This window comes from Vanellus vanellus (genome assembly GCF_965231255.1).
Source record: "Vanellus vanellus genome assembly, chromosome: 5".
NCBI classification, from domain to species: Eukaryota; Metazoa; Chordata; class Aves; order Charadriiformes; family Charadriidae; genus Vanellus; species Vanellus vanellus.
Window position 1 is genome coordinate 53,928,610 of NC_138910.1, and position 27,551 is coordinate 53,956,160.

The window sequence follows — 27,551 nt, forward strand, 5'->3', positions numbered from 1 at the left end:
GTGGGTGCCTATGGTACCGGTACCCTGTGCTGTGGGTAGCCTGGGGAGAGGGGAGCACGGCTGCAGAGACGGGCACGCCAGAAACACCACAACCCAAAGGAAACCTTTATTGGGGACTCTCCAGCCACCGAGCAGAACATGGCATTTCTTACATCTTCCTCCCACGCTGGGGCCCCGACTTGCCCGGGGAGCCCCCACAACGCAGCTCCGATACCACTATCTATATACATATACATACATCCGCGAGCAGGGATGGGTACACAGCAGGGTTACATATGGGACCAAGTCCCAGGGCGAGAGGTGCTGAGCATGGAGGGCTGTGACACCCCACTCTAAGCACCGTGGGTGAAAGGGGGCGAGCGCTGAAGCATGGGGTAGGCAAAGCCCAAGCCAGCAGCTGCTGCTGTGATGCCAAGCAAAGGCAGGTGGAGGACATGCGACCACCACAGCAGCCCAAACCCACTAACTGTAGCACCCAGCACTCCAGACCTCTGTCCACCCCAGCCCTTGGAGTAGCAGGGACACGGTCCACTCCAGCCGTCTGGCATGGCATGGCTGGGCAGCGAGCAGGCTGTTCAGGGGCCGGGGACATCGCTCGCTGCCCTTCTTGGGGCTCACGCAACGGGCAGGGCCTGCTGGGCCTTCACCTGGTGAGAGAGCACAAGTGGCAATAAGGGGGAGCACTGTCAGGTCAGCCCTGCGCTAGAGGAGTGCTGTGCCTTGGGGACACAGAAATGAAGGCTGGGGACAGCCAAGGAAAAATGGGTCCCTGTGTGTCCCCACACACATTGCAGCCAGCTGGACCCCCAGCAACCCCTGACAGCCACCACTCTGCTGGGTGTCTGCCATCTGTGCCCATCCCCAGGGCATCAGGGCTCATCAGGGCAGGGGCACCTCCTGCGCTGGTGTCAAGGCAGACTCACCTCCAAGTTCGTCCTGGCCTTGCGCAGCACGTTATGGGTCCTCGTCACTGCGAGGGAGAGAGAGATGGGGTCAGTGAGTGTGCTGTGGAGCCACCCCAGGCACCTGGGGACGAAACCAGCGTGGCCGTGCCACCCTGCAGCAGGATATCACCCGGGCCACGTACGCTGGCTCACAATGAACTGCTCCATGCTGTCCTTGATCTGGGCTGTGTTGCGCAGCCGCTCGGCCGTGTTCTGCAGAGCATCCTCCCTCTCGGAGAGCTGGGCCCGCAGCGCTGCAATCTCACCCTGTAGTGCCTGTTCCTGGGACCAGACGAGTGTGATGAGCAGTGAGCAAGCATCCAGCCCCACCGGTCCTGCCAACCCCCTGGCCCGGTGCTTACCTTGCCCTGGGCAGGGCTGACAGGCAGCACGGTGCTCCAGAAGGCAGCGAGGAGAGACGCGCATTCCTCCAGGACACGGTGCAGGGTGCTGGCGCTGCCCCAGAGGTGTCCCGCGCCCGACCACCCCAGGGCCTGTGGGAGAAGGGTGCAAGAGCGGGTGCTGCTGGGGCACCTGCATCCCGCTGTACCCAGGGACGCACCAAGCCCAGCCTGACACGGCAGGGCAGTGATGGCAACAGCCCCCAGGCTGGAGGCTACCTGCCACTTGCCATCTCTGCAAGCCTTGGGGCTGATATTGGGCTCAGGAGCTGCTTTATGAATGGTCCACCGAGGGTTTGCCCCCCGCACATCCCAGCTGCCACCAGCCCCATCCTTCCCACGCTTTACCTCCTTTCCTGGGAGCTGGCAGTTGGACAGCCCGAGTGCCGGGCGTGTGAGACACATCAGCTCGCAGGCCAGTGTCTTCCCCTCCTGGATGTGCTGCTCCAGGGCCCGGTAGGTGTCCAGGTGGCCAACAACATGAGCCCCCGTCAGTCCCTCACTCTTCCTCACCAGTGGGTCTGCCCCACGTGGCTCTGTGGAACAAGCAGGGCTAGTTGAGGACCACTGCCTGCTCCCCCTGTGGCCCGTCCCATCCTGGGCACTTGGCTCTGCCCTGGGGTCTCCATCTTTGCTCAGTAAAGGTGCTGCCACGAGTTTGTCAGGTCTCAGCAGCCCCTGAGGCATACATCTGGGGTAACCTCCGGTACCCACCATCCATCTTCCGGGCCACCGATGTGTCAGAGGGCAGTGGGGAGAAGAGGGGAGCTGCTGAACTTGTGCCAACATCCCGCACCGGAGGAGATGGGAAGCAGCCTGGAACAAGAAGTGTCTGAGGCCCTGTGGACAGCTGTGGCTCTGTGCCTGGGGGGGCGCTGGGGTCTTGCCCTCCCTCTCTGCCTGCCAGCAGGGCCACCATGCCCCTCCTGCTGCCACGACAGGAGAGGTGTTTGGGACTGCAGAATGGCTGCAGAGGGGCCAGGCACCCCAAGATCAGGAGCTGGGCAGAGAGGCTGGGGACGCTGGATGTGGGTCCCGTACCTGCACGGGTCTCAGCAGAAGGGCGAGGAAGGCTCTCGTACACGTGCAGCTCCGCGCGCAGGGTCTGCAGGAGCAGGCGGTGCTCCTCACACTGCTGCTGCAGGAGAGTCACTGTGTGCTGCAGCCTGCAGAGGAGTAACACATGGGTCCAGTGCCAGCCACGTCACCCAGCCCTGCTGGCCCCAAGGCCCCAGACCTTACCTGTTGTTGTCCTCCTGCAGAGAGCGCCGCTCATCCCGGAGCTGCCGGACATTCTCTTGGCGTTCGGCGAGCTCCTCTGCCAGCCGCCGCTGCTCCCCATGCCTCTGGCCCAGCTCTGCTTCAGCTTCCCGTGCCCGGGAACAGGCAGCCAGGAGCGCCTGCTGCACCCGCGCCAGCTCTGGGGACAAAGAGCATGGAGGTGTCACTGCCACCCCACTCAGCCAGTGCCCCCTGGGACTCTGACCTGGGGTGCAGGTTGCCCCAGCCCTACCTTGAGAGAGGTGGTCACGCTGGAGCTGCAGGGTCCGGTTGTCCTCACGCAGAGCCTGGTTCTCCCTGCTCAGCTGCAGCCCCGGCTCCGGCACCTGGGCATAGACATCGCTGGGCAATCCTGCAAAGGGGGACTGGTGCTGAATCTCTCTCTCCAAGACTCCGCCATTCATGGGGTGAGCACCATCCCCGTGCAACGGGGTGTGCAAAGCTTGGGCCCCCTCCCCAGCAGCCCTGGCCCCAGTGCAGCACCGTACCACTGGCCTTGCCTGTGGAGGCCAGGCGGCGTTCGAGCTGCTCCCGGAGCCGGTCGTTGGTGCAGATGGACTCCTCGAGCCGCTGGCGCAGGCTGCGGATCTCCACCAAGTGTTCCTCCAGCAGGTCTGCCCCTGCCACGGCCGAGGAGATGGCTCAGGGCAGGGATAGATGTTCAACCTACCTCATACCATCCCCAATATCCTGTCCCATACAAGAGTCATGTCCCACAGCCATTCTGGTGCCAGGTCTCCTCCCTGTTCCCCCACACCCAGCCAGGATGCCGCCATGATCTCCAACATGGACCTTACCTGTTAGCTTCTGGCTGGAGGGGTACCCCGATGGCAGGGCCCCGTAAAGCAGCTGGCTGGGAGGGGGTACGTCCCAGGGAGCATGGGTCTCGTTGGCCCTGGGGATGTCAGCCAGGCTCTGCAGTGCACTGTGCCGGCAGACCGATGCTGGGGCTTTGTTGCCCTCTCCGAATGAGCCCAGTTGGGCTGTGGGTTTTGCTGGTGCCACGGGCAGCGTCACACCTGCACGCACAGAGCAAAGCAGGTAGGAGGAGGCGGGCAATGCGCCCGGAGGAAGAATGAGGGTAACACACTCCCGCCATGTGCTTTTTGCCCCCTTCTCGCTCTCCCCAACATTGCAGCCCAAAGTTCCCCCATGGTGATCCCCCATCATTGACCTACTGCCCCGGTCAAACCCATTCCCCCTAAAAAGCAGAGGCTGTCCCAGGGCTTGCTGATTATGTAAGACAAGTTGGAGGGCCTCAGCCCCACTCCTACACAACAACTAACAAAACCAGCCCTTTCCCAGAGGCCCCAGGATGTGCAATTGCCCCTACCAAGGGCTAATGCTACCTCAGGCTGTGTCCATCCCACCCACCAGGTCCTCTCTACATGAGAGCCACACGTCCCCATCGTCCCCCAGCCAGTGTGATGGGACCCAACCTCGAAGCAGTAGCCCTGGAAAGCAGGAGAAGGGTCAGGGCAGGACAGGCAGGTCAGAAAGGGGGGGTGGGGGCATGTGGCACAGCACAGCATGGCACGGCATAGCACACAGGGCAGGCAGAACCAACCCCACGCTGGAGGCATACGCTCACTTTCTCCCAGCTGCCTCCGGAGCACCTGCAGTTCCTGCTGTGCCTCTGCCAGGGAGCAGACAGGGGTCCCGCAGCAGCCCAGGAGTGGGGGGGCCACGGGAGGGGGGGGTCCAGCAGGCAGGAAGGATGGCAGCCCAGGGGCCAACACAGGCAGGGGAGCATTAATGGGTTTGGACAAGGAGTCAAAGTGAAGGCCTAGAGACAGGAGAGAGACAGAGAGAAATGTTAGTGAGGCTCTGGCTCAGCCTGGCAGGAACACCTTGTCCCCGGGGGTATTGGGGACCCTGGCACACCCCGAGCAGCCGAGTTCCCATGTCCAGAGATGCTGCAGGCTGGGACACCCCACATGAGGCTGGTCAGGTCCCAGCCTTGTAGGGCTGTGGTACCATGGCACAGCTCCTCAAGATGCTGTCCTGCAGCCCCAGGTGCTGTGTGCACGCACCTCCAGGCTGGCATCGGAGCATGGTGCCACATGGGCAGCCCCTGCCTGATGGGCACCTACTGCTGCAGGGGGGCTGCATGTCCCCATCCCACGGTCGTGGGGCCTCGAGCACCCTGAGGTACCTGTGAGACGGGCAGGCGTCTCGCGGCACTGGCTGCACTCGCTGGCCACGTCCCCATCAGAGCAGGGCTCCAGCCCCTCGGACACGAAGGAGGTACTTGTGGCAGAGCGAGATGACTCGGAGGGTGGGCGGCTGCTTCCTGGGGATTCACAGCGCTCCTGCAGCTTCGCCTCCAGGCTCTCAATCACCTTCTCCTTCTCTTGGAGCTCCCGGCTGAGCCTGTGGAGGTGGTCCATCACCAGAGCTGGCAGGGCAGGGTGACCCCCATCCCACCACCCTTCCCCACTGTGCTGTGCATGCTCCAGCATGCCATCCTGCATGCCGCAACCCACCCATGCTGCAAGGCTGCCTGGAGCTATGGGGTGCCCAGCCCAAGCCTGGGGCTCCCCATCTGCAGAGGAGAGACAGTCACAGGATATCCACCCAGAGCAGATACCCTGAGGCCACCTCGGACCCTCACCCCAAGAGCAGCGATAGCCCCCGGGGTACCCACACAAAGCAGGTCCCCAAAGCCCTCCCTGGGAACCGGTACCTCAGTGCCAGGAGTTCATGGCTGGTTTTATCCTCCCCATCTCGTTGATCTCCTGAAAAACCAAGCCAGAGAGGAGCCAGTCAGTGTCTCCATGGTCCAGGCTCCCCATCCACAAACAGAGCCATAGCAGGACAGCCCAGCTCAAAGAAGGTAGCCCACACAGCAAAAGGTATCTAAATGTCCCCAGCCCTTCATTAGCACCCATCAAAGCATCCCTCCCCATCCCAGTGTACTGCACGATGCCCAGCCCCAGTGCCCCCCTCAAAAGGTACTTACTGGTGCCCAGCTTGTTGCTGAGCCTCTCGGCTAGCTGCCTGCCCTGGGCCAGCTGCTCACGGAAGCCCTGGCCCAGGTAGTAGTCAATGTCAGTGCCGCGGAGGAGGTCCTCAAAGGACCGTAGGGCATCGCGCAGGTGCTGGGCCAGGCTGCGGCTCACCCCACGGCCCTCCCGCAGCGTCTGCCGCAGGTGGGAGAGCTCCCGAGCCTGCGCTTGGATCAGCGAGTCGTACTTCCTAGGAAGGATCAGCAAATGGGGGGGTCCACAGGGCTGCCAGACCCATCCCCCAAATGGCATGGCAGGGTCGGGGTACCATGGGGGGAGTCTGTGCACCGTCCACTGCCAGGGCTCTGCCCCACTGTGCAAATACCCCAGGACCTTGGCTGCAGGGAAATCATGCAACGAGAAGCCACCACCCTTGGGCAACCCCTGGAAACCCCTGTAGCTCCCTGTCTGGTCCCGATCCCCATGGCCATACCCCGGCCAAGTGGCAGATTGCAGCTCCTTGGGCAAAATGCCTCCGGGTTTGCTTGTGGGCAGCTGTGCCTCGAGGAGGGCGACGCGATGCACCAGGCGCTGCAGGTCACGGTGTGCCCGCAGGGCGGGCGGGCAGAGGGTGCCATGGCCGTCTGACTGCCAGCCCTCGTCCTCGTCAGTGAGGCTGTGGGCCGGGGAGGCCAGGGCTGTGGGACATGGCAGGGGCCGCTCGGCACCTGAGGTGTAGCCGCTGGTGACGGAGATGGAGCGGGCACGGCGCTGCAGGCTCTGGATCACCTTGTTAGCATTGAGCAGCTGCACCTTGAGGTCCTGGATGTGCTGTTGCAGGGCTCCCACTTCTGCCTGTGCCATGGCTTTCCGGGCAGCCTTACCCACCCTGGGCATCCCTGGCCGGCATGGAGACCCCAGCTCCTCGCCCAGGCTAGGCTCGCTGAATACATCTGGCTCCTCACACTCTGCAGAGGGGACAAGGCACAGTGTCACTTTTGCATGACGGGTGGGCAAGGTACAATGATTCTTGGAGCCACTGGCTCTCCTTACCAGGGCTGGTGGTCTCATCCCGGTCAACCTCTGTCTCGCTTCGCCCACATGTCTCATAGCCCAGGTCCTGGAAGTCCACCTGCACTTGCTTGCTGAGCTGCTGGGCGTGGGGTTCACCTGCCGGGCAGCCCCATCAGCTCAGGGTCCCCCTCCAGGCAGGATTCACCAGCCCTGCCCCATGTACAGCACGATGCAAAGGGTACGCCAGGCTCAGCCCAGACAGCCCTCCCCCCCCCAATCCCATCCAGGGTTTTAACTCACGGAGTAGGACATGGTACTTCTCCAGTTGCTCAGCTTGTGCCCGCACTGTGGCCTCCGACGCAGCAAGCTTGTCCTGCAGCTCCTGGCAGTGCCTTTGGCCCTGCACCACCTGGGACTGCAGCTCTGTGCCCAGCCCTGGCCAGCCCCTGCTGGGGACTGTGCCCTCCGCCTGCCAGAGGGGAGACCGGTTGTGAGCTTCACATCTCCATCACCATCTTCATCCCAGTCCCCTGTACCCAGGGGACTTACATAGCTCCCATCCCCTCCACTCAAGGTGCCAGGGCAAGGTCTCTTGGGAACGTCATCCTGAGATCGTGTCTCCAGCGCTGGGCGTTTAGCAGGCACAGGTCCTCTCTCTGCTGGGACCCCCTGGCCATCCCCGCTGCCACCAGCTGGGTGGTCCCCAAGGGTGCTGCGGCTCTTCCGCTGAAGCCTGAGGGGCTCGGGGGCCAGGGGGCTGCCCAGCCCAGCCTCTTCCTGCTCCCCACTCTCCAGCAGTGATGTAGCTTCGCCTATCCGTTCCTTCAGCTCCGCGTTCTCCAGGCACAGGCTCAGCATCGCCTTCCTAGGAGCACACGACACTGTGAAGGGCAGGCACTGGCCCAGACTCAGGATGCCCCCTCGAGCTGCTGCCACCAGCCAGCTCCTATGTCCTGGGGCTCTTGCCTGATGTGGGAGACAGAGGAGAAGCCAGCTTCCTCCAGCTGCGCCTTCAGCTCACGCAGCTCCTCTTCTGCCCGCAGCTCCTGCTGCGGCACAGCGGGTGCCGTGCTTCCCATCAGGGTCCTTTCAGTGCCCCTGCTTTCTTTAGGGCCCCGGGGGCTGCTCTAGAGGGACAAAGACAGAGGGTGACAGGGATGTTTCCAAAGGGGCTAGGACACAGCACGGCAGCAGTGCGGTGCCCAACTCTGCCACCCTGTTCTTGGTGCTGCGCTGCCCTGACTCACGTGCTGGGTTGCCACGCCGTGGGCTGCCTCCTCCTTGATGCTGTCGGTGAAGTTGGTGCTGGCATCATCAGCATCTGTGCCTGCGGCCTGACCTAGGGGACGGGACAGCACAGCACAAGGCACTCAAAGCAGTGGCAATGGCAGCACTGCCTCTGTCCCCTCCTCCCTGGTCATACCTGAGGGCAACCCTGGGGCAGGTGGCTGCTCTCATACATGCCTGGTACTGGGGCACTCCCAGCGGGATTGAGGTCTCCCCACTGTCCCTGTCCCCTGCCACCCTCTCTCGGCATGCTGGAGCTCCAATCCAGCACCCTGTGCTGGCCCTGCACTAAGGTATGGGACAGCCGCAGGTGCCCACAGCCCCAGGGATGGCACCCCAGCAGCAACACCTGCCCCATCCGCATCTCTGCCTTCACACCACCAGGTGCTTGCTGCCCCCACACGCATGCATACATGCCACCCACCCTGCGGCCACTTCACAAGCCACAGCCAGCAGCACGTGCTTGGTCAGGGATCCTCACTGGTCCCTCACTGTCCCAACCTGGCAGGAGCCTGTGGGTGTACCCCACACCGTCGCCTGCCTGGGCAGGGGCAGCTCAGGGAGGGCACTAAGCCACCCTGCCCACATCGCCCAAGCCCTGCTGTCATGCGTGGTACCGGGCTGCTGGCAAGCCCTGAGCTGGCCTTGCAGAGCTAAAGGGACACTTGTGTCCCGTACCACAGTGCACAGGGGGCTGGGGCGCACCCTGCCCCACAGGGCTGAGTTGAGGGCACACTTTTCTGCTTGCATGCAACTCTGCTCCTGGCCCCTTGGGTGCAGAGCCCTGGGCTAGGGCTTGTTTTCCTCCCACCCAGCTGCAGAGCCCTGCCTGAGCTGGGACATGGGTGTAGCCCCAATCCCTCTTCTTCCCAGGGAGAGGGGAGCTTGGATAGGGCCCACAATCATCCCCTGGGGCTGCAGAGACAGGTTTCTCAGATGCCTGTGCCCCACAGGAGATGCAGCTGCTTTGCCCGTGACCAAACCCACCACCATCAGGTCTGGAGCTCCCAGACAAGGCTGAACATGGAGCAGAGATCTTGGCAGCAGAGAGGCCAAACATCACTGGTGGACAAGAAGCCAGCAGGGAAGCACACAGCTCCCGGGAGGGAAAGCAGAAAAGCAGCCAGGAGCACACCTTGCAGCAGGGCAGGCACACTGTGCACATAGATGGTGGCACACTCAGGAGACCCACTCGTGACAAGTAACTGTCAGGAGGCTGCAAAAATCAGGGGCACCTCACTGCCTGGGCAGACATCACCCTGCGTGGTGGAGCCTGTTCACTGAAGCAACCGTGCCCCAGGAAGCAAGGACAGCCATCACAGAAAAGCACTGTTCTGGCAGCAAAAAGCTTCGAGGCAGCTGTAAGTGGCAGCAGCACCCTACTGAAGAAGCAGCTCCCATGGGTGGCATTCAGCATCGCCAAAGCACAGCCCTGTGAGGCCCTAGGGACACAGCTTGAGAGGTGACAAACTATCTAGGGCTACAGCTCAATGCCTGCAGGGCCCTGAAGGGTCAGGGGATGCAGACCCTTGGCTGCAGGCTTTGCTGGGGGTGGCTGAGGGCCACAGGCACATGGCCCTCAAGCTGGGTCACCATGGCTGAGAGGCCAGGGCAGGACAGCTCACAGCCAGCACAGCTGCTCTGGGGGCATGGGAAAACCACCTCTCGTGCCAGGACAAGCACCCCACTTCCCACCATCACCCACAGGTCTGCACGGCTCCCAGCGCTCCAGGATTGGGGCAGAAAAAGGGAGCACAAAACTCAAGGATAAAAAAAAAAAAAAAAACCAAAACAAAAAAAACAAAACACCACCAAAAAAACCAAAACCCCCACAAAAATAACAGGGGAAGAAGGGGAAGCTAGTGCTGGGGAAGCAGAGAAATACGTGTGTAGGGAAGACTGCCCAGGCTGGTGTTCACCAAGTGCTTGAACCCTCCATCGCAGTAGGAGCACACCAGGGTGCAAATTCAAAGGGAGAGGGGCTGCTCAGCTCTCTGTGTGCTGCCAGAAAAGGAGACGAGAGACGCAACCCCGGCACTATTTGTCAGACTCCTCTGCCTTTCACACACAGCCTGAAGGCAAAGAAAATTAGTTGCATGGCTTGAAAATTGCATGTGGCCCAAAGGCACAGGACACCCGGGTGCATTGGCTGCACTGGAAGTCTTCACGCTGCTGGGAACGAGGGAAGGGAAGGGAAGGGAAGCAAGGTCCCCGGAGAAACAGAGAGAAGGAGGAGAGACCTCCACAAAGAGCTACGAGACAGCACAAAGCACTGCACAGTTCGACAGAGGGTGCTCTCGGGCACAGGACGCTTGGGCTGGTCCTTCTGCAGGGCAGAGGAGTGCACAGCCAGGGATATCAGGGATGAAAAAAGGCCCTAAAGAACAGAGTGGAAAAGTTTGGACCCCTCTAGCCTAGGATAACACTCCCCTATGGGGCACTTTACAGCAGTGATTCTAGCCGAGGCCCAGGATAGATCTGCACTGAAACACACGCACAAGAAGAGACCGGAGCTGCCAGAGCACCAGCCAAGGCTTCCCTCATGCCATGCCAAGGAGCCTGTGCTGGGTCCTGGGCTCCATGGTACCCAAGGGACCAGGGAGCCAGACAGGCATCAGAGCCAGGATCGAGGAGAGAAGGCGGAAAGAAAAGGACAGGGACACAAAGGCTCCTACAAAGTGAGAGGGAGGAGAAAGAGAAGATGGTGCTACAGAGAGACGTGAAAGGAAGGGAATGAGATGAAACACAAGAAAGGAAAAGCTAACCAAGTACCAGAGCTGCCCAGGAGCCACCAGCTGCGTCCCTTGAGGCCACATGAGAACAGCTAGAACTCACCACACAGCTAGGTGCGGACCCAGAGGAGTAGTGCTGACCTGCTGCATGTGAAGGGAGAGCTGTGCTGCCTCCTGTCCCTGTCTGAGGCAGGGAAGAGAAGACCTCAGCATGGGTGCAAGGCATGGGATAGGTGGTGCCATGTGAAGCAGTCACAAGGAGATATGCAGCAGAGCAGTCGCAGGTCCAGGTGGCGCAGCCCAGTGAGACAGAGCTCTTCTGGCTCCACCTGCTCCTAATTCAGCTTCAGATGCTCAGAGGTTCAAAATTTGCTCTTGCAACTTTGGGAAGTGATTGAGTACGAGGCAGCTGATCCATAGACCGCTGCACATGGGAAGTGTTGGTCATCAGAAAGTTGTTGCTATTGTTTTTCAGCTCTCATGCCAGCCCAAACACTCCCAGAAGAGGTGAAAGATGACCTAGAAAAGGTATGCAGCGGTGCCAAGTGGGACTGTCTGTAGCAAAGCAGAAATAGGGCCCTGCCCATTGCCCAAGGGGTGTGTGGAGCCTGTGAGTGAAATGTGCGCATACAAGTGATGGAACAGACGCACCCCAGACCCTGGGAGCAGGGGTAGGTCTCAGTCACCCCAAATCATCTGTCAAAAAGAGGAGGAAGCTCTCCCTTGAAGGCGCTTGCAAGCCAGGCTGAGACAACTTATCATTAGGAGGAAGAAAAAAAAAAAAGTCAGTAAAATCAACAATACTGGAGTAGGATTTCGTTTAAGCGTAAAATGAATCATTGATTCTACACTCAAACTTGTGTAAGAGCCCCAGGCAAGTGCCACTAGGTCTTGCAGCACTTCCCAAATTCTCTGGCTCTGGAACCCACTTTTCCATATTCATCTTCTCCTTTTGGGCCAGCCACCATCAACCCAAGCGGGGGATGTCACTGGGTAAAAAAAAAAACAAACAAAAAAACCAACCAAAACAGTGAGGGAATACAAAAACTCACACATGCACTTAGAAGATGATAGAGAACGTCTGGTGTTTCCTTCAGAGAAAGGGAATCTTTATTTGGCCCACGGGGATGGGAGGAGAAGGGAGATGGAGAGAAATCAACTAAAATGGAATGATTTGAATGTGCAAATACATCAGTAGCCACCAGGGTGGGTCAGACAGGAACATACACGAGACACAGGTGGATTGCACTGATCGCCGTTTCTGAAGCAGCTCAAAAATAAAACAAAACAAAAAAAACCTGCACCAGTTCTATCTTACCATTACTAAGTACCAAAGCAACCCTCCCAGAGTCAGTGAGATAGGCTCGCTCAGTTAGTGAACCATTTCCGTGGCAGGCGGGCGAGCGCCAGTGCTCAGAAGGCATGCTGGGGTAGGACTCTCACACGCTCCTGTTCCCCACCTCCTATGGCGCCCTGTGTCTCCAGCCTGCTCAAACGCTCCAAGCTTCTTCCAAGAGCTTCTTCTAATTGTCCCCGGAGCTCGTGGACCCCCTCCAGCTCCACCTGCAGAGTGTGGTCTCTCGCAGCGCTAAGTAGACATGCCGCACAAAAGGGGAAATGGGTTAGACAGACTGCAGCAAGCGCACACCAAACTGGCCCCTCCATCCAGGACTGCCGCTTATTCCAGGCACAGGCCCCGCACGCTTCCCAGTCAGTTGGGTCACCTCTTGCCTCACCTCTAAACCTCCCCAGAGCACAGCCATCCCCAAAAAAGGTTCCAGCCCATGGTAGAGGACTCCTAGTAACAGCTGTTCTTCAGTACTTACTCAAGAACTCCACTTATGTGCTCTCTTGCTATCAGGTAGCTCAAATATCCCAGAGGCTGCAGCCCCATGAAGGGCAGGAGATTAGTGGGGAGGACAAAGAATGCAGGCCATACTGTGCTGCAGGACAACCGCCTGGATAAGCACCTAGATAGATCTTTATCAATCCAACAGTTGGTTGTGAATTTGACAGCAGCCTCTGAAAGGTGGCCAAGTGTGTGCGGGAAGCTGAGCGGGGAAGGGATAAGCCAGGGAACAGAGATGGAAATCCCAGGGCCTGAACAAGAGGTGGCAATGGAGGGAGTTTACGTAGCATTTAAAGCTGGCCACTGCAGCCCCTTCAAGGGAAGAAGGTAGCCTAAAACCTGGACTCTCAAAGCCACATTTGAGTGATTCTTTACCCAGACTTCCTCTTTCCCATGTCTCAGACTTGCAGGATGATCACTGCTTCGGGGATTGCCCCACTGGACCACCCACGCTTGCCCCAGCAGCGGAGCAGGGCAGCACAGAGCCAAGGCTTACCTGTCTGGGTGCGTGTGAAATTTTACCAGGCTGCCATAGAGCTGCCTCTCTGCCTGGAGAGCCTCGTTTAACCGATTTCTTTCGGCCACCAGCCCTTCCAGCATCAGTAACAACTGGTTGGAAAGAACAAACAAGACACAACACTTAAAGACAGAAATCAAAGGAGTCATCTGGCTGCCCCAGAGAAAACAGGGGCTTGCCCTCCCTCTCTTGCTTGTGTTCAAGTGATCAAGATGATCAGTGTCACCCCTGGACTCCCCAAAAGACTCTGCCCTTAAGAGAAGTGCTAAAGGGAACCAATCCTCTCATCTGTATTACCCTTGTTGTACGCAGCCAGCTCCCAAGAACAAGTGCACATCAGCACATCCAATGGCTGAAAGCAAAGCCTCATAACTAAGCACCAGCAGAAATATAAACACATCCAAGCCTGCTCCACACGGCACACTACCTGCTGCCTTCTGTTTCCAGTAGCCTCTTGTCCTCGTGACTCTGCTATGGCCACTTTCTCCCGAAGAACCAGCACTTCTTGTGTCAGCCTTTCCACAGCTGGAATTTCTTCGGGATCCACCAGCTGCATCTGCAGATCCTGAAAACCAACAGGAAGAAGGGATCAGTAACAAGGACAGCTGGACCTTCATAATCCTCCCTGGGACACAACCGCTAAAAGTTTCCAGTGTATGGAAAGACACAGGTCTCCTAAGAAAGAAATGCCAAAGCGCCCAGAGTGTGTTAGGCACAGACAACAGCCTGGAGGAAGAACTGAGAAGGGACACAACGCATTCTGTTTAAAGGACTCAAAGAAGGGTGTTTGGTACACATGGAGCAAAAAGCAAAATAATGACACTCCGGGTGTTTGGGGCCTTTGCCTTCAGGCCAAAGTAACACAGAGGGCTGTAGGCAAACCAGCAGCCATACCATCCATGGACAGACAGCCACATTACTCTGAAGACGTGGGGAAAAAAAAAAGAGACTCCTCTGCAGCCTTTCCAGGCAGAACTGACCCAGCACAGCATGTTATCTCACCTTGATGAGGTCCTCTTTGATCTGGATGGTCCTGGTCAAGGACTCTATATCTGAGGCCTGCACCTGCAGCTCTTCTTCCTGTGTGGCCACGACAGACTGGAGAGCAGTGAGCTCCCGCTAGGAAGGGAAGAGAAGTCCGTGAAAGACTTCAGAAAGCCAAAACCCCATTGGCAAGCTGCTGCTCCATTTCCCTCACTGGGGTTACCCTCAGAATAGGGGGGTCCAAAACCTCCAGTGAGGGGCAGCCCAACGGTCTCTTGTAAGCAAGGGAGATGAGCACAGGTTCCAATCACAATCTTACCCTGCTTTCCCTTTCCTTCTTTGCCATTAGCTCCAGCTCCTCTTTGGCATTAACAAGATCCTTCTCCAGTTCTGCTGCTGACGTCCTAACTGCAAAGACAGCTTGATTACTGCAGGGTTACCGTGTACCAGCTCTGACCTCAGGATCAGACAGAATCCCTCTTTGGCAAGACAGGTCCACAAAGCTTGTGCTCCCCATCACACTGCCTCTTAGTAAACGCTCTTCTTCCCTACTTAATCCTTAAACAGCAGCCCAAAGCAACAGCAACATCCCAGGCCTGCTGTCCCGTCCCTGGCAGAGTTCAGATGTCCCGACCCCAAGGCAAAACCCAAAACCAGTTGCACGTGTCTCAAGCCAGCCTGAACCATAAAGTCAAAACGCCTTCACTGGACAGCATCAGGCCTTCAGTGGAAGCACCTCACCTCAAAGCTGACACCAGCTTTTGTCTTTCCCATACTCCCGTCCCTGAACCATCACCCAAAGGGGAGGCACAGCTTTATTTCAAAACACTCACTCTTGCTCAAAGCTCTTTATTCTCAGTTTCATGTAACCATGTTTTTTCCCACAGCAAAAAGCCCTGGTCGTGTTTGGGGACCTTAAAAGAAGCTGTCATCACACTCACCTCCCTCTGTCCTGCAGCTGCTGTCCCCCTGTGGGTGTCCGGCAATGGCTGTAGCTCCACAAGCTCTTTGCAGTACTTCCTGAAAACACAAAAGTCTCCAGGTTTGTACCTTTATGGTGAACCTAGCACAAGCAGCTTCCCCAGAGCTCCAGGACTGCAGCAAAGCTGCTGGCTGCTTTGCTGATGCCTCTGAAATGTGAGAAACCAATGAAAGGGATCTAGCCAGCTAGTGGGGACAAAGGAATTGCACCCAACCTAGAAGCTGTATGTGTGGGCAACAGGGCTCTGGCCTTGTTTTATTTGGCACTAGGAGGTTGCTAGCAGTAAGTGTCTTCATAATAAGGATTAAATGGGTTTCACTCAACTGCAGCAAAGCCATCTTTCACCTGAGACTCTAAAAAGACCTACATCTTCATGCAAGGATGTGGCCCAGAGGGACCATGCAGGAAGGAAAACACAGAGCTTGGCCCATATACACACCCCTGAAGTCTCTAGACCTCACTTTGATCCTGGGAATAGAAATAAGCAACCTCTTTACAGCTGCTTAAAAACATTCAACATGTCAGCTCACCGACAAACCATTAACAGCTGCTCAAGTAGGAGCACAGCATATGTAGCCTAGGAGTTGTGTTCAGCCTCAAAGGGGTTTTTAGCAAAGCTGCTTTAAAAATACCAACTCCAATTGTGGAAGAGACAGCAAACAGCCAGCAGGCTCTGCCAAGAATTAGTGGGACCTAAAATTAGCTCTCTTGTCCCCTCCAGAATGCGACAATGTCAGGGAGGGGATTACAATACAGCGAGGCAGCCCAGCCCAAGGAAGGACTGGGTCAAAGCTGGAAGGTCAGAGGGTGGATTTCTTTCATACTCTCGTGTGCCCTAAGGATTCAAATACTGCCTGATCAAAACGAAAGGAGACACTGAGTGACAAAAGGTTGTGGAATCAAGATCAGAACAGCCAGGCAGCATTTCTGCTCCTCAGTTTCTTCTTTTCCTCCTATAGGAAGTCTCTTCCCTAATCCCACTTTCATTTCTATCATTCTCTGTGGTGCTCCCCTCTCTCCTATTTCCTCTTGTTGCCATCACTTCTCTCTGGAGCCCCAAGGCCACGGGCAGAGAAACACCACACACGATTCTTACTTGTATGGGTTGTTTGTCCTGCTTCAACAGCCTGGCACCGGCCGACTGGGTCCCGACAGACTCCTTTCCCAACACATGCTGGCGTAGGAGTTGTAACTCGCAGCTCCTTTCAGCCAAAGCGTGTGACATCTTCTCAGCAGCCATCTGATTGAGCAGGGAAGATAGGTAAAGGCAGGGCTGTGATTAGGGGTAGGATAGCTGTCCCTCACTTTCCTTAGAGACTAAAGGAAGCCATCTCAATATTTATCTGTCACTCGAGACTGGAAGTGATCTGTAAACCAGCCTGGGAGCTACTGCTCCTGGCTGCTCACAGTGACTTCACAGCAGCCCTCCCGTCTCTGCTTGCCAGACCACTGCAGCAAGGCTCAGCCTCTCTGCCTACAGAGGAACAAGTTCCTCAGTTTCTCACACCTCATTCAGAGGGAAGAAAGAGGAGAAAGAAAGTGGAGGAAACAGTGCTTGGCCTTTTAGCCCCCTTTTTATGAAAGGAAACTCAATACAAAGAATCCTGGGTAACACTGAACTGCACCCAGTGTGCAAGAGTAGGCAGACTAGGAAGTGCCACTTTAAGTGGCATTTAAATGCTCAGGACCATGAGCTAGTTTGACTAACATGTAAGTTAAGAAGCAATGAGCAGAGCTTCCTCAGACTTCAGCGCTACACAAGAAACAGCTCAGTCTTCCTTTTTGGTCAGGTAACACCCACATGAAGCAGCAACTGTCCCACAGTCCCCCTAGTGCACTAAGCCCAGGAGCATGGATATCTAGGAAGATCTGCACCTCCTTCCCCATCGCATACACAAATGCTGCCCAGTTCACTTAATGACAGGGACTTGACACCTGAACACTGCTGCACGAGCTGCTGCTTCACAACTGCTCCCATGTGACAGGTTGAGACCAACCTAGGAACAGCTGATGGCATCTCATGTGGTTCTTCAGCACTCAGCAGCTGCACCAGGCTACACCAACACCAGCCAGAGAGCAGTTTCCATTTGCTTAACGCAAGGCAGAGCCATCCACCCCAGCCTCCCCACTGTGGCACTGCACACAACTCACTTGGCTCTGCTGCTCCTTGGTGCTCATGGCCTGCAGCAGTTCCCGGATTTCAGCGTCATGCTCCATGGTCTGACGGTTCCTGTCGCTGAGGAGATCCTGCAGCATCTTCTCCTTGTGCTGGAGACGCAAGCACAGCTCCTCTGCTACCTCACTCTGCCCTGGGCCCAGCTTGCACAGCAGAGTTGCTGTAAGCTCCTGAACAAGGGGAGGAAGGGAGAAATGGAGAGACGTTGCTACCATCAAACTGCAAGCTGTTCAAGGATGAACAGTTCTTCAGCCTGGGTGTAGCCAAGAGAGCAGTGTCTCAGCAAGCACAGGTATTTACAGGTGCCAAAAGCAGCCAGCTTCCAAAACAATGGGCACAGGTTCAAGTGCCTTCCTCAGAAGCAGGCAGCCAGAAGGCTCTGGTTTGGGACTCTCGCTGCAGACAAACTGGCTGAAGGCTCAGGAAGCCAAGCTAAGGCCTTACCTCCACTTCCTTGTTCCTGTCATGTAGGCAGGTCTGCAGCTGCTGGATGATCCCCTCCTGCTCCTTCTGCCTGCTGCAGGATTTGGCCTCAATCTCTTCCTTGAGCCAGCGGAGGTTTTGGCAGGTTGCTGACACCTGCTCTAGTTCCAGGGTTTTGGCTTTCAGGAGGCTCTCCAGGCTCTGGGGACCACAACAGAAGCAGCTCAACCAGGGACAGGGACTTTACGCTGAATTAAGTGGAACTGGAAATACCAGTCCCCCCTACCAGTGGGGTCACACAAATTCACCCCCATCCTCTCCAGACACCACACAGCCCAGAAACACAAGTGACCCAGGAACTTGCCCCACACACAGGGCCAGAGGAAAGCCAACACACTGCAGCTGCCCTCTCCAGCAACAACCAGAGCATTCACAGGAAGGTTTGTCTAGCACCACACCACAGCCAGGCTGAACTCCGCATGCCCAAGTACAAGTACTCACATGAATGGTGGCCTCATTGCTGGATAGGACATTGCGCAGCCTCTCCAGGTCACCTCCACGCTCCCTTATTGAGAGACGGAGCTGCTGCAGCTCTTTCTCCTTCTTCTCCAGGGCACAAAACTTCTCATCTACTGCTCGCTAGGGTGAGAGGAGGTGATCACTCAGAATGGGGTAGTAGGGCTCTGCAGCCCACCACTCGCTTTGTGGGCCACCTCAGCTCTCCCTTTCAGAGGACTCCTCTGGAAGGCTGAGCCACGAAGAGCACATAGAGGAGACGGTCACCCTTTGGGTCAGCCTGGGGCTGCACCGCTGATGGTATGCAAAGGCTGAGCTGCAAGGAAAACAGGGAGACAACACCAACAGACTGTGCTCACCTCCAAAGCAGCATCCCTGTCGCTGACTCGCTGCTGCAGTTTCTCAAACATGGCATTCATGGCTGCAGGGCTCTTATCCAAGCTTTTCTGGCATTGCAGAAGTTCCTGCGATTCCTATAGGTCATACAAACACCCCGCACTACAATTGTCAGTCTAGAAACCCACTCCCCCACCCCAACCACAGCACAGGAGAATCAGGGCTAACTACCTCCACCCTACTCCCCAGCACCTGGGGCTGGTTGACTAGTACCTGTCAGGGCTCATCAGGCATTGCTGTGGGCTGAGGCACTCAGATACCTGTGCCTTCTTCCTCACCTTGGGAGCCCAGAAGCATCTCTTTCCTCCCTTTCTTTGAGGGGCATGCGTGAAAGCTACAGCCTGATTTTTGCATTGCCAAACAGCAAAGAAGGAACAGGGGCCCTGACTACTTACGCTCAATTTGAATCTTTCTGCATCTCACCTGCAGAAGCTGTTCCTTGCGAGCCAGATGCTGACTCAAACACTGAACTCTCTGCTCCTGAGCCTGCAGCTCACGGCACTTCTCCCACTCCACAGTCTGGAGCTGCTGAGCCTTGTCCTGCAGCTCTGCCTGCAGCTGCTGTACCACAGCACGCAGCTCCTGCAAGGGAAAAGCAGTCAGTCCCAACAGGTCAATCTGAAGAAGCCAAGGGCTGTGGGAGCAGCCAAAAATGCTCTGCAACACTACAGCTTTTACAACTCAAAATATACCTCCATGGTGATGAAGTTTGAATTTATTTCTTTTCCCAGGGTATCCACCCATCTAAACCCCTTACTCTGGCCACAGACAGAGCTTTACAGTCAACCACAGCTAACCTGCACAGCAGCGGACATTAACTTTGTAACATCGCAAAGAGATGGGACATTTGTACCAGCCAAAGACATACAAGTGACAACGTACCCACTATCAAGTGTCTTTGCCGATTCTAAATCCTCAAATATGAAGCTAAAGAGGCTGGATAATTCTCCCTGCCACATGCGACAAGGGGTTAGCCAAGTGTGCCCAGACTGGTGTAGGCAGAAATGATGAATGAGAGTGGCATACTGACTGCATCAGTGCTTCTTAAGCCATGCAAACCCAGAGAATTCCAATCTAAGTGCTTGTCATACCTGGTTGTGTTTCCAGGTTGCCTCTTTCTGCTGCTCTTCCTCATGCACCATGGTCTCCAGAAGCTCGGTTGCCCTCCTGGCTTCAGCCAGTTGATGCTCTTTCTGACGCTGAGCTCTTTTCAGTTTCTGCACCTCCAGCTTGGTGCAGAAAAGCGTGTTCTGAAGATCTAGCAGTGACATTTGCTGCTCCTGGGATGAGAGCGGGCTCTCTGACATCTAACAAGAATGGGAAGCAGAGAAACTCAAGATTCACTTCACAAGAGGGATTTAAAAATCAGGATCCCTGCAGAACAAAACCTGATTTATTCGAGGCTTTCCAGGGACATACCTGCAACTGTCCCAGATGGCTTCTGTGTAACATGTCCCGCAGCTTGGCCATTGTCTCATTCTGCCCTTCGATGATATGGTATAGCTCTTCTGTCTACAAGGCAAAGGATAGGAAGCCCAGTCATTGGCAAAGCAAGCACAAACCCTCCCATCCCAAGCCTCCAGTGTGGATTATGATACACGCCAGCATCGCACAAAAGCAAGAGCATCACAAGAAATAATTTAATGAGATCCAAGATGCATAGCAATGGCTTAAGCATTCCTTTTCAGTCACTGCCTACAGGGCTAGCACTCTTTCCTCTTTCAGGGAACACCACCCTGTCTACCCCGCACTATTACCTTACTCTCCTTGCTCTTCAGGGCCTCATTCAGACTCTGGATTGTACGATCTTGCCTCTGTGATGTTTCTTGGACAGTTTTTAATTCAAAATTCAATTCATTCAGCTTTTCCTGTAACAACTAAAGACAGAAATATGTTGTTTTGTTAATCCTGCCTAATGCTATACACAAACACCCTTAGGACTCCCTCCACTCCTTACTCAAATCCAGGTGTTCACCAGATCACAATCAGCATGGCTCCCTCTAGAGTCTGTAAATATTGTTGTTTGAGCTGGGTGGAGACAGGTGAGTAAACACAAAGCCTTCAGTCCCTCCACAGGACTGTTCCAGTGCTTCTAGTTCCTCCAGTGAAGCCCCCACATACAGGGCAGAGGTTCAAGGCTTGGGTTCACATATCATACTGCCTCCCACATGCTCCAGGAGAGCCTTGCTCAGACCACCCAGCAGCCTTCCCAGTTCTTATCATTTGTTTCTGTTCCCTTAAGAGGGAAGGGCCACTTCAGCCCTAAAACCTCCCAAGAGGTCTGAACAAAAAAAACAAACAAACAAACAAACAAAAAAATCAATGTGGAGAATCTAGACATTCTAAAAAACCATCCCCTTTGCTTCTGAGGTCCTCCAGAGCCTTGTAGCTGTCCTTTTACAGTCTTCCAGCATCTTCTCATACTGCCTCCTTTGACCACCCAGGCACTCTTGCAGCAACTGCCGGTCTAGGTAATTTTACATTTGATCAGATCAGAGGTTCATCTAGTCTCAAGTTCTGGCTTCATCACAACAGAGTCTAGCCAGCACCAGTATGCCAACAGCATGGCCACAAAGCAAAGGGGAACATCTCACTAGTCTTCATGGCTGATTTACAACCTGAGAAACTTTTGCCTTTGACATTTTCACCCTAAAGAGACTACCACCTCAAACAGTTTTAGGATACTTCTCTGCTTTCACCATAGTGTTCGTGACACAACACACGCTGTGCATTTAAGCAACTGCTTGTTAACATTTCTAAACATGCTGCCTGTTGGCATTCCTAGCCTTGGATGTTACACACCTTCCTCAGAACTTACTCAAGCCTCAGTTTCTTAAGGAGTTGGCACTGTCACGTGGTTTCCTCTTGTTGCTCATTAGTTTAAGCACCTGTCATGTTATCTCTTCTCTAAAAGACATTCCTCCTAAACTGTTTATAAACACTTCCAACTGCCTTGGGCCTCTGTATTTCCCCGTCAACCTCTGAGGTCCAGGCAGCTCCAAGAGCTTACAGCTGTCCCCAGATTTAAATAAAGATCCCATCCCAATGTTTTTTTCCCATTTAGCCCCTCTGTTTTCCCAGTGGGTATAATTAACCTTAGATTTCAAGAGCATAACTAAGAACATCTACCCCTCAAAACACGTGTTAATTCTTATCTGTCTCAAGACAACTCAGCTGCATGTTGCCTTCCTAAGAAAGCCTTGAAATCTAAATGAAAAGAGGATCACTCCTGAGCTGATCTACCTTACTGCTTGTAAAAAAGAAGGCAGCTGTCTCAAATGGCAGGTGCCTTCCTCTCCTGCACCAGGCTCAGCCTATGCAAATCCAAGAGACAGGGAAATAGCCCTGTGCATCTCTCATCCACTGGCTCCCAGAAGGCTCACCAGGCAAGTGGGAAGTTCCTCCAAAAGACTGGTTTGCAAAAATAAATATGGAAAATTTACACAGCACAGCTGCAGAAAAAATGCTTTTAACTCAAACTGGCAGACAACAGCACTGAGAATCACCTGTAAGCACACATCCCCTTGCTATAACAGAGGTGCAGACAGCTGTCTGGCCAGGCTAGGAGGAACCTTCCAACACTAACTACATCAGACTCACTAGGCCTCAGATTTACTGTTCATGAAGAAATACCTTGTTGGCAGCTTCAAACTGCTGGATTTTGCCCTGCAGCTCTGCAGCACGCAGATCGGACACATGCTCTCCCACTGCAGGGTCACCTGGAGCCAGCTGCTGATGTTCATCCTGCAAATTCTAGAGGAAAAAAAAAAGGGGGGGGAGAAATGGCTCAAGTCTTGTACTGGCTTCTTCTATTCAGCTGTCAGCCCTCAGAGATGTTGCAGCATAGGCTTAAATATGCCCCACTGGGCTTTTCTAACTGCCTCTGAAACATCATGCTGCCCGTGTCTCCTTTCACTTGGGTGGCAGGGTGGCACCTGGCAACTCTCTGCCTGACCTGCCAGAAGTTCCCTGCTGTCCCCAGGCTCTGGCTGGGCTCCCTGACTCTCCTCATTTGGGTACTATGAGCCCAGCAGCTTATTTGGCTCTAACTGCTGTCTGCAGGCTGATGGCAGATCTGCTCCCCACACCCAAGCCACATCCCCAAAACCTCTCTCCATCCTACGTACCCTGCTGGCAGCTGGAAAATGCTTCAAAACAAAGCCAGAACCAAATCAAACTGCTTCCCATGTTCTGCCAAGCTTCTCCTCCTTAACCAAGCCCACAACCTTCAATCCTTCCCACCAGCTACCCTCCTGCTGTGACCTGGCAGTCCTCCCCCCACCCCCACCCCGACTCTGAACCCCTTCACTTGTGATTCTCTGGTCTCTCCTTCACAGCTCCCCATGCTACAGCACCCATGCCACGTGATTCACTGCAGCTCCAAAAGCCGTAGCAAATTCAGTGACACAGCTGAGATTTTTTTCATGACACATACCCACTTATTGAGAATGAAAACAGCCTACTTTCTGATGCGTAGCCTGCCAGACCCTGCTGGCTGAGCACACACTAATCCCTTGTCATCCCTTCTTACCCTTGTGCTACCTCCCGCCTAGTGAGTTGTTAACCCCTGAGAGCAGCATTCAAACCACCCACCCACCACAGCCCTCACAGGGCTCGTTAAGTATTCCCGAATGTTACCAGCAATACAAGATCGATTGTACTGGTGTCTGTTTCAAGCGGGAGCCCTGGCAAGTGCAGGGTTGCAGTGCAGAGGCTATAAGAACATGGCAGAGCTTTTCAGAGTGCACACAGGAGCACCATCCCCAGGCAGCACAGCTCAGGGAGAACAACAGCCTACTCTGATTAGCCTTATCAGACTGAATCCTCACCTTCAGCAGCCACAGAAACGCTGTCTCTCGGAAAGACAGGCAGCGCAGGGGAGCTCCCCCTGGTCTATGCATTGCCTCTCACACACAGAAGCATCCATACAGAAGCAATGCTTCCCTTTGCCCTGATGTTAAGATTTTAGTGAAAACTTAAACAGTCATGGCAAGTAATTTCAAATTTGCCCAGCCAAAAGGCTTTGGATCAGACAGGGAAAGCTGCTGGAATCTGTCACACAGCAGCTATTTTGAAATAAGGTTGATGAAAAGGGGGGGAGGGGGGAAGGCACCTTTCCTCACCATTTGCACATTCCAAAGAAAAATTAGCAGAAAGCCCGCAAAGAGGTAAGAGCAGGGAGGGGAAGGGCAGAGTCAGCTCCAGAGTCCAAAGTCCCAAAGCCCAGGCTGCCTCCCTCATGCTTCACTGCAGCCATGTCAGGAGCTCGGCTCCCCACTGGTTTCTCCTACATCAGCATTTTACTGACAGTCTGTCCTCGGTACAGCTCTGGCAATGTCAGCACACACTGACTTAGACAGAACACTTCTTTAAATAATAATAATAATCATGGCATTATCTAAGCCTGCCAAGCTCACATCTGCCCAGAACAGTGGGTAAAAGACCATCTATCAGTCAGGCAACACTTCCCTCGCTGCCAGCACGGCACCACAGGCAGCTGCAAGAGTGTGTGTGACGAAGGCTGGGTTTGGTGGCATTTTCCTGGGGGTGCGGTGATAAAAAGGAAGAATTGTTGGTTCAAGAAAACGCCCATGACAGTACCTACAAGATCACATGCCCTGACACCAGATCTCTTGGTCATCTTAGCTTACAGCAGTAAATTTAAAGGACAACTGTGGTTTCCCAAAAGCAATGAGGGAACTGTGGTCCTATACATCCTACATATTCCTTTCACATTATCAGAAAGGCATTTATGCATATGAATCGCTGGACAGCAGTACCCGACTTTAAGAAAGGGTATTGCTCATACAAAGAGAAAAATAATTTATACAAGAACCATTTAGTTTACTGGCTGCATCTGACTTCCCATTTTTGCTGTTAAAGCCATCCGAAGGATTAAGCACCTTCCCCCTTCTGCCAGACCCTGCACCAAAGCCCACAACTGCTGCTGCCACCACGGCAAGAAACGGGCAGTAAAAAATCCTACAGGATGAATTCCTGGCAGGGACAGTCAGATGGCAGAGGCTGGAGGTTGCAGAAACTCCTTTAAAGCAGTTCCAAGAAGAGGATGGAGAGGCGTGACACAAAGCCAAGCCATAAATGCCCCATGTTGATTGTGCCACGTTCGGATAAGAGAAAGCCTATTTTTACACTGTAAATATATCCCTAGCAGTGAAAATTAGTAGCAAGCAACACAGACTACAAGAGCAGCAACGCCCTGCTTCACATCTTCAGTTGCTGGCTGCTAGCGCGATGCCTTTGTGCACCAGATGAAAATTAGTTTTTCCTACATTCCTCCCTAGCATCATCTCTTGAGCAGGTTTTAATGGGAAAAGCACACAGCTCTGGAACCGCCCAAGCAGATGGGACAGCAAGCAGCCCTGGTTGAATAAGAAGCTTAATTCAGCACAGCTACAGTTGCCATAGTAATAAACAAGCATTTTTCTAATCCCCCAGGCTACCTACAGCATTAGACAGCACTAAGGCTGCTAATGGGAATGCAATTAGGCTGACATGGATATTCCTGAATTGAAGCTGACTGAGGCCTTCTATTCATTAAGGAAAGTGGTAAAGGAGTTACAAGTTCAGCTTTTTGACTGCATACTAATGAAGATTTCATTAAAGCAAGCAAAATAGAGGCAATCTAGAGCTACACGAGGACGACCATTGAGGCAGATAACAGCACCAGGAAGTCCTGTGAAAGCAGGAGCTTTCATCGAGTCTCAGCAACACCTGCCGTTAATTGACGAATCTCTTCAAGGGATCAGAAAATAAACCAATTATCTAGAATACCAACCCTAAAGTCATCCTCTGGCACAAATCCACCTGCAAGGAAAACACCTTTTCCTCAGGGCACGTGCCACAGATCCCTGTGCGGATCTACACGTTAGGCAGGTCGGAGGTCTGATCTGCAGAGGCGGGGCTCTGGAGACAGGCACACTGAACCATTACCCGGACACAAAGAAAACACATTTGCTGGAAAACACATGCCCAGAAGCTTGAAACACTCCCTTTGGTTGTGGGCAAAAGTCACACTGCTTTCTTAAAGGGAAGCTGAAGAGAAACGGGTGTTTTCTCAGCAGACAAATGACAAAGCATGCAAAAAGCTTAAACCCATCTAGCAAGCTGCATTGACAGGGAGAGCTGTCGGAGGGGGGAGGGGGGGAGGTTAATTTCCCAGAACACAAGGAGGAAACAGACTACAGAAAATGACAGAGAGAAGCGGCACACCTAAAAAGGACCGCTCTGCCTATTCTTAGACCTGGGTTCAGCGACACGTGGCTATCTATTATCTCAGCACAGAAGAATCCCTAGTGGGCTCAGCGTCAGGCTGCAGGGACGCTGCTCAATCGAATGGCGGCACAATGACCTCTACCTGTACCCGCAGCGGCATATAATCCTCACAGAGGTCATCCCACAGCTCCTGTAGTTCAGATATCTCCAGGGAAAGACCCAAAGGAGCTCTGGAAAAAGATTTTCTGTCTGCATTCAGAAAAGCAGAACCAGCACATGCTAAGCCAGCAGAAGCACTGCCATCTGCCAAGTCACGACTGAGCTTGGGAGGTGGCAAGGTGGACTTCACAGGAATAGGTAGCCTGCTGCCTCGGGGGCTCTGAAGGGGTTTGTAGTCCAAAGCCTTGATCAAGCTGAGGGCCAGCTCCAGCCTGTTCCCACTCAGTGAAGAGTTTGGGGTCATCCGGTCATCTGAGAAATCATCACATTTCCCGTTCCCTTTCACACCCTTATCTGCATCTTCATCCTTCTGCTGTGGAGGGCTCGCCTCCACAGTTGTGTCCAGAGACTCAACGGAGGAAGCAGGTGTGCCCTCCTCCATGCTCTCCCCATCCACAGGCCCTCTGGTACTGGCAGACTCCGCCACGTCGCACAGAGATGACTCCTCGTTGCCCATGCTGGCTGACCACCGGCTGGACAGCCCACAGGAGATGCTTCTGGCCACCTTTCGTGGCACTTTGCAAATTGCTTCATAGTCAGCATCAGCCACCCGCAGCGCGGCACAGCCACGGCAGCGCCGTGGGCGGTTACTCGCTCCCTCTGAAGCGTGGCAGCTGTGTGGCTCCAAGCTGTGCTCTTCTTGATCCGTCCAATATTCATATCCAGAATAAGCAAAATCCTCCTGAAGGAGGGCAGCATACCGTACATCAGGCAGGCTAGAAAGGTCCACAGTCCCATCCCCAGCTCTGTCGTCTGTGCTAGAGTCTTCATTGTTCCTGCGGTACATGCTTGCAATACAGAACTTGAGGCGGTCTTTCTCCAGCAGCAGTTTCTGAAGGCGCTCGATGGAGAGGGCTTCGATGCGTGCGATGACAGTGTCGAACCTGTAGATGCGGTCCAGCATGAAGGCACACTTGCTGCAAGCGAACTCGGATTTGCCATCCCGGCACAGCTCCCTGCCCAGGACGTGGGAGAGCAGCACCTGGAGGTTCAGCTTGGCTGCCGTGTGGAAGATCCATCGTCGCTGGTTGCCGCACAGCTCCCGAGCACAGATGCGGCAGGTTTCCTTCATCCTCCCTCCCAACCAGCACCTATACCTACTTCTGGGGGTTCTCAAGAGACCTTCCTGAGGCCTCTACTGCTCAGCACATCTCCCAGGACACAGCTCCCTCAAGCCCTAAGCCCACTGGCACTTCTCACCCCACCAATCTCCCCTTTTTAGGGGGGTGACAGAGACTCCTGGTGCTTCAGAAACATCCCACCTACAACACCTTCACATCTCAGCCCAACTACACCAGGGTTGACCCCCTCTCCTGGCTGCCCCCCTCACTGCCCCTCCCCTCTTCGCTGCCCCCCTCTCCTCAAAGCTCCCCCCACTCCGAGGCTGCCCCCTTTTTCCTCGCTGCCCCCCTTTCCCGGGGCTGCCCCTCACCCCGGGCCGCCCCCCTGCCCCACAGGCCCCGCCGCTCCGCCTCCCCCCGCTGCCGCCGCCGAGGATGCTCCTGCCACGGCGGCGCCCGGCTTGTGGCTCAGATTTCAAGATGGCGGCGCACAACCGTCCTCACGCATGCGCGGTTACCGCGCTGCCTGCTGGGACTTGTAGTCACTGCGTCAGTGGCTTGCGCATGCGCAGTGGCTGGCCGCGGCCC

At 55.0% G+C, this 27,551-nt stretch overlaps 2 protein-coding genes across 4 annotated transcripts in view; both read right to left on the reverse strand.

Moving 5' to 3' along the window:
• Positions 1-82: 82 nt before the first annotated feature.
• The window catches only part of PDE4DIP (phosphodiesterase 4D interacting protein), a 30,540-nt gene continuing 3,071 nt past the window's right edge, over positions 83-27,551 (reverse strand). The window contains exons 6-42 of one of the 3 annotated variants that reach the window (XM_082483624.1): positions 22,084-22,203; positions 20,208-20,327; positions 19,870-19,962; positions 19,542-19,757; positions 18,874-19,032; positions 18,414-18,527; positions 18,040-18,177; positions 17,560-17,739; positions 17,091-17,285; positions 16,036-16,179; positions 14,899-14,977; positions 14,277-14,365; positions 13,976-14,092; positions 13,401-13,538; positions 12,953-13,065; positions 12,068-12,195; positions 7,836-7,927; positions 7,555-7,715; positions 7,138-7,453; positions 6,889-7,057; positions 6,628-6,744; positions 6,068-6,542; positions 5,589-5,824; positions 5,313-5,364; positions 4,782-4,999; positions 4,218-4,412; positions 3,424-3,645; positions 3,115-3,246; positions 2,859-2,978; positions 2,588-2,765; positions 2,387-2,511; positions 2,060-2,161; positions 1,694-1,881; positions 1,307-1,438; positions 1,088-1,226; positions 924-970; positions 83-647 (exon numbers count right to left, since the gene is read on the reverse strand). In XM_082483624.1, the coding sequence (XP_082339750.1) occupies positions 615-647; positions 924-970; positions 1,088-1,226; positions 1,307-1,438; positions 1,694-1,881; positions 2,060-2,161; positions 2,387-2,511; positions 2,588-2,765; positions 2,859-2,978; positions 3,115-3,246; positions 3,424-3,645; positions 4,218-4,412; positions 4,782-4,999; positions 5,313-5,364; positions 5,589-5,824; positions 6,068-6,542; positions 6,628-6,744; positions 6,889-7,057; positions 7,138-7,453; positions 7,555-7,715; positions 7,836-7,927; positions 12,068-12,195; positions 12,953-13,065; positions 13,401-13,538; positions 13,976-14,092; positions 14,277-14,365; positions 14,899-14,977; positions 16,036-16,179; positions 17,091-17,285; positions 17,560-17,739; positions 18,040-18,177; positions 18,414-18,527; positions 18,874-19,032; positions 19,542-19,757; positions 19,870-19,962; positions 20,208-20,327; positions 22,084-22,203 (5,592 nt within the window). In that variant the 3' untranslated portion in view covers positions 83-614. Of the gene's footprint in view, positions 648-923; positions 971-1,087; positions 1,227-1,306; positions 1,882-2,059; positions 2,162-2,386; positions 2,512-2,587; positions 2,766-2,858; positions 2,979-3,114; positions 3,247-3,423; positions 3,646-4,217; positions 4,413-4,781; positions 5,000-5,312; positions 5,365-5,588; positions 5,825-6,067; positions 6,543-6,627; positions 6,745-6,888; positions 7,058-7,137; positions 7,454-7,554; positions 7,716-7,835; positions 7,928-12,067; positions 12,196-12,952; positions 13,066-13,400; positions 13,539-13,975; positions 14,093-14,276; positions 14,366-14,898; positions 14,978-16,035; positions 16,180-17,090; positions 17,286-17,559; positions 17,740-18,039; positions 18,178-18,413; positions 18,528-18,873; positions 19,033-19,541; positions 19,758-19,869; positions 19,963-20,207; positions 20,328-22,083; positions 22,204-27,551 lie in introns of all 3 variants that reach the window. The other 2 variants (XM_082483623.1, XM_082483622.1) reach the window with 2 other exon arrangements.
• Positions 25,796-27,149, reverse strand: LOC309672021 (uncharacterized protein; the record flags this gene model as incomplete). Its single annotated transcript, XM_082483426.1, has 1 exon — positions 25,796-27,149. The coding sequence occupies exon 1, from the start codon at positions 26,972-26,974 to the stop codon at positions 25,796-25,798; it is 1,179 nt and encodes a 392-aa protein (XP_082339552.1). The 5' UTR covers positions 26,975-27,149.